The sequence below is a fragment of the Podarcis gaigeae genome (assembly GCF_964106915.1).
Source record: "Podarcis gaigeae genome assembly, chromosome: 6".
NCBI classification, from domain to species: domain Eukaryota; kingdom Metazoa; phylum Chordata; class Lepidosauria; order Squamata; family Lacertidae; genus Podarcis; species Podarcis gaigeae.
This window is the reverse complement of record NC_139682.1, coordinates 5,824,391-5,838,578: the sequence shown is the minus strand read 5'-3', so window position 1 is coordinate 5,838,578 and position 14,188 is coordinate 5,824,391. Positions and strand designations below refer to the sequence as shown.

General features: G+C 36.7%; 1 protein-coding gene across 7 annotated transcripts in view; it reads left to right on the top strand.

Annotated features, from left to right (window-relative positions):
• Positions 1-14,188, top strand: part of ZBTB46 (zinc finger and BTB domain containing 46) — a 54,212-nt gene that overhangs the window by 23,344 nt on the left and 16,680 nt on the right. For 3 of the 7 annotated variants that reach the window (XR_014565643.1, XR_014565644.1, XR_014565645.1), the window contains 3 exons: positions 4,764-4,936; positions 6,814-6,865; positions 6,957-7,515. The exons of 3 other annotated variants lie outside the window; for them this stretch is intronic. Coding sequence is in view for 1 of the 4 variants with exons in the window: in XM_083744294.1 (XP_083600420.1) it covers positions 4,764-4,936; positions 6,814-6,865 (225 nt within the window). In the remaining 3 variants the exon portion in view is untranslated. The remainder of the gene's footprint in view (positions 1-4,763; positions 4,937-6,813; positions 6,866-6,956; positions 7,516-14,188) is intronic. One more of the 7 variants, XM_083744294.1, reaches the window with a different exon arrangement.

Genomic DNA, 14,188 nt, shown 5'->3' with positions numbered 1-14,188 from the left:
TTAAGGTTGCAATCATAAGTAACTATGAGTAACTCAGTGAAACTTGCTTCCAAGTACATATGCAGTGAATCCAAGCTCATCTCTTGTATTTTTCAGATTTATTTTTATTTACGTATTTTATAGAAACATTCCAAAACTTTGAAACAGTAAATTAACACCTCCACTACCCAAAAAACTGATTTTTTTTAAACGTCTCTTGTAAGAGGGCAACAGAAAAGAGGCTTTGAACTATTTCAAAAATACTTTGCTATTTATTGTCAGTATATGGAAACATCACCGCTGCAGACAGCCAGTTTGTTGACATCACATGATGCACCATGGAGGGGGCTTGCAAACCAACATTTATCAGTTGAGGTAGTCTTTGGAGACTCCTCTCCAGATGCGTCCATCAATTGAGGCACAGTGAGTGGTGACCAGGGAGAGCCTTCTCAGGGATAGCGCTTTGATGGAATGAGACTTACCTTGCACCTACACTTTTTTGGTGTCAGTTTAATTTCCCAGGCTTTAAAAACTATTTCATCCCTAACTGATTTGATCTGATGCTGCCATTACCTCCTGCATTTAATTTTGCTGTATTGTGTATTTTTTGTAAGTCAGATACTGTTTGGAAGGCAGTATGTACATTAAAATAAGATTTCCTTTTTTTTTATAATAATATTTATTAGGTTTTCTCAAGAAAAAAAGACCACAAAGATAACAAAAAGTAAACATCAAAGACAAAAAAAAGAAAAATTACAACATTCAAAAATCAAAAATTCCACACAAAAAACAAAAGAATAAGAAAAATAAAAAAATAAAAATCTCTCCTTTCAAATTCTCAGCATTCTTTTACTTATTTTCCTGACTTCCTCTCACCTCCCTCCTTGTATTCCATTTTAAAATTAATTCAGCAAATTCATACCACTTGTCTTACCCTTATTTATCTTATCCTCAAATCTTTAAAGTTCTTAGATTTAAACCATTACTAAAGCCAATTACTTCCTTTCCAGCATCTCTTAATATTTCATTAGAATTACACTAATTCCATAAATAAAAATTTATTACAAAAACATTTCTCATTTTAAGTTTCTCCAGCGTCCCTTTTCCTGGTTCCGGATAATATCAGTCCTTAAGTCTTTAACCCTTGTCAATCCGGTGTTCTAATATCTGAGGCCCTCAAGTCACTTCCAAGCCCCCTCTGCGAGTTTTCTTGTTTCTGTTTGTAGTTACATAAATCCTTGTTCCCTATTGTATTCTTTCGCATTTTCTTCTCTTTCTCTTTGAGGAGCCAGTCTCTGGAGGACTCTATGTAGTAAAATTCTTCATCTCCTTTTATCCAATTGTCCCATTCCCCAGTGTTGCACTCCCCAATGTTTAGTTTGTAATCCAAAGGGTAGTCATTCCAAAGATAATCTTCCACTTGTTTCACACCCAAGATAATAACTCTCTTAGGTCCACAATTTAACCAGTGTCCTACGAATTCCATCTCCCAATGTTGCAGCTTCTGATCCTGTAAAACTTGGAGACTCTGTGTCTTATGAGATACATTCATAACCTCATGCACTTGCCCTAAATCAATATCCTGGGTAGATTGTTGTGCAGTTTCTGTAACTGTACGTTCCATTGGCACCTCCTTGTTAACTGCAGCTAAAATGTATGCCGTCTCTTGATTCATAAGAGACACTTTCTCATCCATCTGTTGCAGCACATCATATATTTTGTCCAGGGCAGATAAAACTTCCTCTCTCATCATTCTGTCAAGGTCAGAAAGCTGGTCCCACGGTCTGATTTTCTCATCTGCCATGTTCTCTTTGTAAAATAAAACAAAAGCACTGGTAGATCTCCTCTAGGAGGGGTAGTTACTTTTTAGCCTCCATTTTTACAGTGTATCCAGCAAGGGAAAATAAAAGTTACTTTCGATTTTCAGATATTTTGTTTCCTTTCAATCTAAAGCAAACAGGCAGAAGGCAGCATAGGACTTATTTTCCTTCCAACTCTATCTGTCAGTTTTCTTATATTCCTGTTATAGGCACCACCGACAATTTCTTTCCTTTCATTCCGTCCCCAGGTTAGGAACAGTGAAGACTTATTTTCTTAAATTACTCTCTGCAGGATTTGCAAAGTCACGATTTGTTTTCCCCCTATCCTCCTGCTGTCTGGGGGGGGGGGGGATTTGGTAGTTAAAAGAGCAGGAAATTCCAGGCTGTCAATTTACGGCTTTTAGCTTATAAAGTCTTTGCTTTGATCTTTCTACAAAGAACAGAAGGCGGACTTCCTATTTTTACACCTTCCCGTCTCGGCTCTAATTCAAAGGTATAATTTTGATCTACAAGTTTCAATTGTCCTACTCACGGGTTGTTGTTTGAAATCCGAATTAGCATAGGAAAAAGGACAGCGCTCTCCGACTTTGGCTGTGCAGCTTCACTCCACAGAAGTAGCGATTGACTCTCAGCACCACGCCAACCCCCGTCTCACTCCGGAGCCCTTTGTAGAGCTCCTTTACCAAACAGAGGGGCACAAACGGTGCCCGCTGAGTCCCACGGTTGCAGGCTTCTTCCGTCTGCGATTTTTGAAAGGGTCCCCGCTTCGCTGCAGCGGTAAGACCCGGTTTCTGTGGAGCTGTCTCCCCCTGAATCGGAGAATCCGCCATTGTCGGAGGCGCCGCCTCCGGAAGTCCTAAAATAAGATTTCCTTACCTCCTCTAGGAGGAGGTCCAACAGTTTTGGGGCTTTTGCAAACAAAAGGCTTGTATTTAGAATAGGTTTCTACTAACTAGGGCAATTAAACACTTGAGGGACTTCAAAATATTAAACTTTAATGGTGTCATTGTTTTATTTTATAGTGGAATCTGTGTAATGATATTTAGGTATTTATCAATCATTTTAATAATAATAAAATATCATTGGGACTTTATGGGAAGTCAGCAGTGGGCCCAGTATTTGATAACATGACATGAAAAAGGGATTATTAAAATAAGCAAATAAATTAAAAGCACCAAAATAAGTTCTTTATATGAGGCTGAAAGTGAAATGTGTCAAATTGCTTTCAAATCAATGCATTTGCAATACACTATTCAAGATTAAAACATGTGGAAATTACATGTCTGGAAACCTTTTGAAATAATATATATCATCTGCTGTGAACCCAAGGAATAGAGTGTAAGACTTGAAACTTTTGTTACTTCATCCTTGCTGAGTGGCTTTTCAATGGAATGAATAATCTTGTAAATTGGGTGTTTGGATGAATGTGGTATGGAAACACTGTTGCTAATCCTTTGGCTCAGATGTGTTCTTAAACATTTTCTCTCTTATTATTTATGATAGCTTTTTGATATATCTTAAGTTTAGTACCTCATGTTATTTTTTATGTCATCTCAAACTATTTATAGTAGCAACTTATGCATCAGGTTACATGTACATTTGACCTTAGGTTTTATAAATCAAGTGACAGTCAATGCATAAAAACCTTCAAAAGCTAAAGAAAAATGTTTGTGTTGTGGTCATTTTTCAAAAGTACTTTTTATAGAACATGTTTCTTGCTATACATTAATTTTAACAAGATTTAAAACATATATATTCTGTTGCTCTGATACTGCTATTTCATTCTATGCCTTCAATAGGATTGTGCTTCTTTCTTGCTTTTGCAGTTCAGGATAAAAGTTCTTTATAACTACCATTTATAATCAGAATTTAAATAGTTTTGTGGTGTGTGTATAATGCTATCTGATAGCTTAATCATCACACAATTTATTTTGATACATACACAGTTTTCTAAATACATTATTGGTAAGAAAAGATTCAATTAACTAGTTAATCATACCGTAGTACTGGTCTGGTAGCCTCACACAGGTTCAGAGTGTGCCTAACACAGGTTCCTCTGTGTTACTCACCTTATTGCTACCATTTCAAGTCTTAGGATTAGACTGTTAAGTCTAGTATTTTGTAATAATCAGTGTTCTATCATGTATGTTTAACTTAAATTCTGCAAATATTTGAAAATAAATTGCTACACATACTTCACGTTTTGTGTGAATAGTGATGTCTTGTGTCCCCAACATATTGTACTACAGTGCCCTCAAAATATACAGTATCTGTACCTTGTGTATTTGATTGTGTGATTATGTTTGAGGCTGTATTTCATTAGTGGTCCCAGAACTCTGTGAATTAACTCAGAAAAAATATAAGACTTTTTGTACCAAAATGCATTGTTTTTGTGGGCTATGTTTAAGCTGGATGTGTGTTGTTTTTGTATTACTTTCTCTAACAGCAACAATGCTAGTTATGACTAATTTAAAAATGCTAGTCATTATTAGAGTCTGATGTGTGCATGGGTCTCCCACTGCTGGCTGCAGCAGAGCTCCATAAATTCCTTTTCTGATTGCATAATTGCTAATGAGATGACTTGTTATGACAGTAAGAACATCCTTGTCCTTTTTATGTTGAAAATAATTTTTTGAAGTTTTAAAGAAATGGCAATGAATTAGTCACATACAAAGAACGGATCATTGTATCTTTTGAAAGTTGTTCTCATTTTTGTGCTGCCTTGTGTTCTTTTTCTTGTTTTGACTTCCTTTAGTGACCATTATGCTGCTGTGTGATATAATTCCCACCACACTTTTGGGTGGGGAGGCTATTTAAAACAGTCAATGGGCCTGGAATCTCTGTGGCACTTCGTTCACTCCCACTGACAGAAGATTAAGCTACAGCTGTTCATTCCCTGCCTTTTGTAAAACCACTAGCTGGTGCTAGTTCATGTGGGTGAGACTCGTTTCCTGTGTTCCTCAGGGTCTGGCACCAACTTGAATCGTTCAAGGGGTGAATGTGATGGCAAAGTGGAAGCATCAACTCCTCCTCTGCTGCCTTCATCACACCTTGCCACTCAGAGCCCCACTACCATCATCCCCTCTTCTGGTGAAATATCACCAGATACTGTGAAAAGAGTGATGCCTTCAACTCAGGTAATATGATAGTTATCTGGGGGTAATGCTAGTTTTTAAGTGTTATAAAACTTAAAACTGAAATTGTGTCATCATGCTCAGTTTGCTATTCTTAATGTATCTTAGAATTTGGAATTATTCAAATTTGTAAAAGACCTAGGCTATTTGTATTGTCCGTAATGTGGTACTCTCCTTTACCTTTTCTGCTTTGTGAAATTCTATCAAAATACAAAAAATGCACAGAATTTTGTTCCTTCTGTTCCAAATAGCAGTATGTTTATGGAAATATGTAATACTAACTCTTGCAACACACTTAATGGTTTTGATCTTCAGATCCCTATATTATAGAAATACTTTCCTAACTTTTTAAAGGAAACATAAAAGCTGGACTAGAAAAAATACTTCAGTCTAGCAACCAGAATCAAGCATGTACAGAATTGAGAGCTTCCTAAGGACCATTTATCCACTGTTTAAAAACTTGGGCAATAATTATTCTAAATATCAAAAAGCATGGCAAGAATAATTATTCTTCCTGTAAATGTATCTGGTCTTGTAAAATATATCATATATCATATATTATTATTATTATTATTTATTATTATTTATTATTTTATTAGTTAAACAGCTGTTTCCCTGATTTAAAAAAAATGAAAGAAAACTCATCATCACAGACAACTTGATGAAAGTATTCAGTAGTAAGTAGTAATTATATCTCCACCCCACCTCAACTAAATCACCCATTATGTCTCATAGGGAAGTACTGTGTAGCATACAAGTAATATTATGCAAATAACTCAAAACTTGAAAATATCCAGTAATTAATCCTTTTAAATTAAACAATACTAAAATGTAGTTAAGGGTGGGGGTGGATAAAGGAAACTGGAGCAGATAGTTCTGGTCGGGGATAGTTAAACATTTTTTTTGGAAATGCCAGAATTTACCAGTTTGGTGCTAAGGATCAATTAATGTTGGTATACAAATTGCCCTTCTGGGTCTCACTTAACAAGGTCTCTCATAACATATCATGGCCTACTTCTTGGCTTCATAGCCTTTCCTTCATGGTAGTGCTTCAAAATAGAAAAGTATATGCTTGCCTGGCACCATCATTCTATATCTTTAGGCACCAAGCAGTAATTTTCCTCTTTAACCAGGTCTTTAGCCTCTACAGTCATACCTCAGGATGACTACGCTTCAGGTTAGGCAAATTCGGGTTGCGCTCCGCGGCGACCCAGAAGTAACGGAGCGCGTTACTTCTGGGTTTTGCCACGCGCGCATGCGCAGACCGTCAAAATGATGTAACGCGCATGCGCAGAAGCGCCGAAATGTGACACACGCAGACACGCAGACACGGGTTACATTCGCTTCGAGATGCTCCGGAACGGATCCCGTTCGCATCCCGAGGTACCACTGTAACTATATTTGGCCTCTTAGGGTGGGTGGGGTGTTTTAAATGTATTTTAAATGTCTTAATGCTTTTTTTATGCATCTAAGTGGTTTTTTGTTTGTAAATTGCTTTGAGTTACCTTTGGCAAGAAAAAGCAACCAATAAATTTAATAGAAGATGATGATGATGATGATGATGATGATGATGATGACATGGCATACCTGTGAAGCTCTCATTTCTGTACAGAATCTACTGAACACAGATTTTTTGAGATCACAAAATGAACAAATATACAGATACTTAACAGTTCTTATTAGCAGTTTGGGTTTATATTGGTTATATATTTTGAGCATACTTTTAGGTATGAAATGAAACATTGATTTGAGTAACTAAATATTTGTAATGAAGATTTGCAGAAGGAGCAGAATTACAGCGAGTTTTAGTAATTTACAGGTGTTAAAGTACTTGATGTTCTCTGTGTGATCATTAACATAATTGCACTTTTCTTTTGCAGGTCACCTATGATGGATTTCTAACACTGTGGCAGTTAGATAGTTCTGAAACAGGTAAATGGAAAGAAGGAAGACTGTATATTAATGATTCAAAGTATAAAACTTAAAATTTAATTTTTTGCATTTCCTTTTTTTTTTTTTTTAGATATAAATGCATCACAATCTGAAGATGTGGACTTAGTCCATGAGGGTTTGTTCTTGGATTCTTCTGGCCACAAGAGGCTGAGCTGTGCTTTCTGCAGAAGATTTTTTGAATGTGTGGAAAAGCTGAAGGAACACATTAAGGAACACACTTTCCCCATGATTGTCCCTTTTGATGTAGTGGACTACTCTAGGCCAGTACTGGCTAACCTTTCTGAGCACATATCTCCAGGGCAATTTGCCCGTTTCCAGTGTCCAAAGTGTCCTGCTAGCTTCACACTAAAATCCAACATGGATCGTCATGAAAAAACAATCCACTTCAACAGGAAGAAGATGCAATGCCCTTGCTGCCTGAAACTGTTCCGAGACAAGACAGACTTAAACCGGCATCTTATGTCTGTTCACTCCAGCGAACGTTCGTTTATGTGTCTTTTTTGTGGCAAGGGCTTTGGTACCCAGAAAAACCTCAGTACTCATATGAAAGTTTGCTATCTGGGTTCTACACAGCCAGTATCTGAAGAGTTTCTGAATCGTATTGATCAAAATCAGGAATCTGACGATGAGTAAGAAAACTGTTGGGCAATGGAGAGAGTGAGATTAAACTCTTAGAAGTGTATTTCTTAGCTTCTTGACTGGATAGTGCATTCTGCTTTGTCAGCAGTCTCAGTACTCAGTACAGTGTGAATGCTGAATCAATGGCCAGGTAATGAAAGAAAGTTGTAAACCTCTTTATCCCCAGGTTCTATGGTTAGGATTCAGACAGACATAAATCTAGGAGATGCTTCAGACTTAAAGAACCAATATAATTTTGTTATCCAGCAGTAATAATCTTAAGAGAAAATGTTAAAGAAAACATTTTTGTAGACTAAACAAGATTATTCTTACAGACAGCATCCCATAGTCCCAGGGTAGTTCTGCCTGAGTTGCAGTGTCTTCTGGGTAGATATTCACTTTTAGATTTTAACAGTAGGTTCAAAGGATCAAAAGGTTTTCCATTCATTTTCTCAGCACATTATTTATTAAAAACATTTCTCTACCTCCTCCCCACATTATCTGAATGCAGTATACAGCAATATTAAAATATATATCAAAAATACAGGGAGAAAATGCAACTGAATTAGTAGGACAGAGTTATAATGTACTTGGATCAACCACCAGCAAAGTTCTGGCAGCACAGATGTGGTAGAACATCTGCCTTGCATGCAGAAGGCCACTGGCTCAATCTGCAGCATCTCTGGGTAGGGCTGGATGAAACCCCTGCCTGAGACTCTGGAGAATTGCTGCTAGTCGGTTTAGACAACACTGAGCTAGATGAACCAAAGATGTGACAATGTGAGGCAGTTTCCTATGTTTTCAAAAGGCATCTTTTAAATGCCTTTTTTAAAAAGCAGGATTGAAGTCACCTGCTGCTGAAGCCTGCTGGATTGGTTGCACAATTCAAATATCGGCAAATGAATATCACATTCAAATGATGTGTCATGCAGTGATCAAGAGTAAATGTTTTGTGATATGCAGATTTCATGTTTATTGTAGCAGATTAAGAATGCATTATGCCTTTTTTTAAAAAAAGATCCAGTTATCTCATTTGCATAACTTAGAGAAGCAGGACTTAAAAGGAGCATCCCTTTTCTTGACTCCTAGCTTCACACCTGTATATATGAGGATGTATATGAGGGGTGGAATGCTAGAAAGAGTAAAGTGGGGAGACCAAAAACAAAGAACAGCATCCCCTTAAATTAATTGTGATGTCAGGTGATTGATAGGTGTCATCTTTGGCCTGCCAGGGGTCAAGAAGATAGTGATCTGGCCCACTAGCCAAAAGAGGTTCCCCACCCCTGTACTAAATGGGCCACAGTATTTTCAAATACCTTTACCATCTGTGAATTGTATTCAGTTGTAATGAGTGTTGTAATACAGCTAGATGAAAGTGGATTTGGACAGTTAGCTCCCATAGAAATACTTCAAAAATGTAAAAACAACAGCAACAACAACCCAATTTCTCTAAAATCTGTTGTTTCTTCAATCGGGTAGGCTACACTTCTTTTGAATCCTAGAAATCAGGACAGTATAAATGAGAGACAGCCATGAAAATACTAACTTGTTTTTGGTGTAGCTAAAAGATGGACCTGGGTACAGAACCACCTTGTGATAACAAGCACAAATCTTGGGCCATCTAGAACACACCTAAAACTGAAAACTTGCCAGCAAGTGTTATGATCCAAGGAGAAATGTTTCCCATTAATAGTTGCTTGAGAGGAATATTATATAGAAGCTTGGAGGAGGTGTCCAGAAATGGTCTGAAGACTAATAGTGAATAACTGGTGGGTAGAAAAGGGAAGCCCCCAAAGGAAAAATGATTTTGAACATTACTTATCTATAATTCTCCTTGTGAAAAGAACTACAACTTGCTCCACAATGTAAGATTTTTAGTCTTCAGGACGAACGTATTTAGAATTTATTAAACTAGTTTCCCATCTTTGTCTATTGTTGGTACCAGTTCTCCTTTAATGGCTGTATAAAAATATTTCAAGGTGCTTCAATATTTTTTTTCTTAAGTGTTCAAAAGGAAGGCAGGCATTCATTTCTCACGATAATAAGAATCCTGTCCTCCTTAGGCTATGTTATTTCCAATTACAATTCTGGATTTTTTAAAACTTAAAATTATTACCTGTTCTCTGCTTGATTATTAGCTTACTGACTTTGCTTTGAACAACTGTAGAGGCTTCTCCCTCTTAATGTTGTTTTTTGTTATGCTGCTGCTATTGTTGGTGGTGTTGGTTTTGCTTTTCATTTTTTGTTAGTCCTGTAAAAATGTCCTCTAGTAAAATCATTTTAAAAGTACTTTTCACACCCTAGTCTTGTTAGGAAGTCCCGCTCTTGGGGAAAGTCGTCATTTTCTTTCTTGCTGCCTGTCAGCCCACATCTTCCTCTTTTGCTTCTCCTCTTGGAGAACAGACCTACAGATATGTTAAGAACCAAATCCCTATCATTTGTAGAATAGAATATTGAGCAAAAGTATGTGATATGTGCATAGAAGCCCCAGTGATTGGTAGAAATGACTTCTAGTTTCACCTACCTTAGTCTTAGCTTTAGGTGCAAACTACCAAGGAGATAAGTTACTACTGATTCCTCAAAATTGGTTTCTAGAGCTTCCTTAATCTCTCCAGTCCAGAGATTATGTTGGGTGACAGTAGAAATACAATTTCTTGCTGGGGGTTTGGGGCAAAAATCCAAAGCCAGTTGGGGGAAAAACTGTATTTTGACCTTTTGCATTTTGAATAACAAAACCCTTCTAAACTCTCTTGCCATCTCTTTCTTGACTAGCAAAAATTTGTGTTTGGCAGGGCATGAGCGTGCAAGCAAATACGTTTTCTCTTCCAATTAGCACAACTAGCCTGCCATTTTACCGTCTGGCAACTGCTGAATAATTTACTTTGCTCTTTGACAAACAGTAGGTCATGAGAGAAGAAAGCACAGCAGGGCAGACAGAGATCAGCACACAGGAGTTGAGAGGGAAAAAAGGGAAAGCTCTGTGTCTCTGAAGGAAGAGCTCTTTTTTATTTGCTTGCATGATGCTTATTTTTTGCTAGTAAGGAGACAATGTACAGTATAAGGTGTTGAGGCTAAAACAGAATAGCTACCCATGAAAGTCTCCTGCGTGTATCCCACTGTGTGCAGCACATCTTGGATGTGTGTAAAATGTTCCTAATGGGTAGTTCCTACTAGGATTTAGTGTCTTCAAAAGACTGAGTGGCCATTGCATGTACTCAATCCAGACAGGAGCAGTATCGCAATATTTGCATTATGACCACCACCATCAAAAAAATCATAAATCTGTGAGCTGGCTTTCTGTGCTTCAGTGTTAAAACAATATTAAACAAAACAAAGATATAGAAATGGCAGGTTGCTGCCTTAAGATTCAGCATAGTCTTTACCCAGAATAAAAGACTTCAGGTGGCATCAAAACAGAGAAACTTTTGGAAAGTGGCAAACACCATCTTGTCTAACAGTGCCCTGATTGATGACAATTCAGACGCTACATACAGTACTGGATTATGACCCCCTAACAGCCACACACACACCCCGGCCAACTAGTCTTTTTTTAAGCATTAAGCTTGAAGGAAAAAGCTGAAATTCAGAAGCTAGCTGAGTTTTTCATTAATTCTAAGAAGGGTATTATGATACAGTACTGTTTCATGTAGATTGACACTGCTTGGTTTTGTTGTCATCGTTATTTATTAGTCACTTTTCTCAGAAAAAAACTCCAAGTGACTTCCAAAGAACAAGTATAAAAACAGAATAAAACAATCTTAAGTACACAAGTATTATCTATGCACAGATCGAACTCAGTCCCTCCCCCACTAAAAGATAAGCAGGAAATTAAGATTTAAAAGCCTGGGAGAAAAGGAATATTTTTGCCTGGCACCTAAAGACACCTAATGTTGATGCCAGGCATGCCTCCCTGGGGGGAGAATTCTGTAAACTGGGAGCCCACCATTCTGAAGGCCTGTTCTTACATGTATCATAAAACTCTGCCTATGTTTAGTGAACCAAATAATCACTAGCCATCCTGGTTCCTCTTAAAGACTGTCATGTTATAAACTGAATCCATTGCTTGAATTTATAATCCTGTTTATGAAAAATATTCAGTGTATAGCAGACAGTGTATTGCTACAGTAGACTTGCTGATTCATGTTTGATGATTGGTGTGTTCATTTTAAACTAGAAGATTGGGTGAATTTTTATGATGTATATGATTGTAGGAATTACTCTATTGCAGGCATAGGCAAACTCGGCCCTCCAGACGTTTTGGGACTACAACTCCCATGATCCCTAGCTAACAGGACCAGTGGTCAGGGATGATGGGAATTGTAGTCCCAAAACATCTGGAGGGCCGAATTTGCCTATGCCTGCTCTATTGGAAAGGTTATCTAAGGGGAGTCATTGAACAAGTACAAGTAATTTGAGCATACCACCACCCCAGAATTGTTTCCTTGTGTTTCAACTGTATCCTTGAGATTATAGGGGGGAAATGCTATTTCATAGCAGTAAATCCAATGAAATTTAGGTACATGCTTTGCTCAGTCATTTAAGCAGGTGTGCATTAAGGGCAGCAGCATAGTGAACATTCCTGCTCCATTATACATTATAATAAATGTATATTTTAAAACATCTTAACATTTAGTTCTGCTATGGTCCTGATTGTGTAAATCAAATTTAATTGATTAGGGCTGTGCTGTTAGGCCCTCTTGAAGATAAAGGAGGCAATTTTAACTTTCTGAGAGTGGTCATCATGTTGCAAATGACGTAAAAGTTTATTATTACTGGTAGTAAGAAACTTGCGTGAATAGTAAGTAAGTTTTCAGTCCTAATCCATTTACCTGAGAATCAGCCCCAATAGTGCTTACTTATGAGTATACATGGTTAAGGTTGTAATTTAAATTGTAATAAATCTCCAATCTAGTGTGCTACAATTATTCTACCAAAGAGGTTTTCTATTTTTAAAAAAGTAAAGCCATAAAAAGTACCTCAGAAACAATACTTGAACTTATAAGAACACTGTATGTTTTGATAACAATAACACTTTTAAGATGCAAAAGTATGCATTTTGTGTGAGTGAGTGAGTGAGTGAGTGAGTGAATGAATGAATGACTATATTTGCAAAGTGAATGATTTATGAAACCTTTTAAAGGTTAATAGCAATGTTCATTATTATGGTGCTATTTACAGAGTGTTGCTCTATCATTATTTTGTCCTTGGTGACACTGATAATGACTCTTATAATCTAATTGGGATGCAGTGCAGCAGCATCTTTTCTTAACGCAAACCCAAATGAAATGAATTATTCTTTTGCCCAAATCCAGTGCTTGCAAAAGTAACGATGGATAAAAGAAAGGTGCAATGGGTGGAGGAGTTCTTGATGCCCCCCTTCACTGAGGAGTGAGCCCAATTTCTTTTTTGACAGTTAGAAAGACAAGTACATACCTACTAGCAAATCAAACACTGCTTCAGCAGTGAACCTTTCTTCTTCCATTCATTCCTGTTTTACACGACAACACCCATTTTTATTTTCTAAAGCACTGGATGCATCTGACCATCCATCATCTTAAACATTTTAAAAATAGCTTTTATTAGAGCACAAAACTGGTCAGGGGATAGAAGTGGTATTTCTTGGTGACATGAAGGACACCAGCCAGGCAATGCTGTTTACAGATCGCTTCTCTTGCAAATCTCTTGTATATTTTAATTGTGTTCATTAGACAAAAAGTATGCTATAAATGTCTGTACTATAGCACCTTTACTAAACTATTAAATACTTCCAGATATGTTTATTGTCACTACTGTGAAATTCAGAAATAAGCTGTGGAATGAATGTAATTTCTAGTGGTTTTACAGAGCTAGACATAGGTGCATATTTGAAATGGGGATTGTTTTAAATAAAATTTTAATTGAAAAATGTATTAACTGTTGCCTCTCCTTGACCAATGCATTGCCAAAGTTTGCTTGAGGAGGAAAGTTCTTTTTTGCTGACAAAGAAATTATAAAACTTTAAGCACCTAGACCAATAAAATACCAGTAGTATATAGTAAAGAATTCTCTAGTCTAGTTTGCTGGTCCCATCTGCCTTTCAAAAATGTAAATTGCTATATTGTATTTTCATTTGGTTGTGCATATCTTGTGTTTTATAGAAAAGATAAAACAAGGTTTGTAAATAAATTAATACAGCAAACTGAACTTTCTTCCCTGGATTCTGCTGTGCTGCATTGTGGAGAACTCTGCTTTGGATTTTAACTAGTCAGTTAAGGCTGCAGTCCTATGCATACTTACCTGACAGTAAGTCTCATTGCATTTATAACTTCTGAGCAGACATGTATTTTTTAATTTTTAATAATATTCAGGTTTTAAAACATTGCAACGTAAAAAACAGAAAACACAATACAAAAAAACCAAAACATTTCCAAGAAAAAATGCAAAAAATAAAAAATGGGGGGGAAAAAGAGATAAAAAGGGGGGGAAATAATTAGAAAATACATACAATCAAAACAGAAAAAAAACAAGTTAAACCTTTACATAATTTTTTTTCTATGACTTATTTCCTTGACCTCCTCACACCTCCCCTCTTTGTTTTCTAGTTAAAATAGATATTTCAGCAAATCCTTCATCTTTATTTTTATCCTAATAATTTATCTTAATATACTGTAATTTTCCATTCTCTTTCACCAATTAGCCATCCAC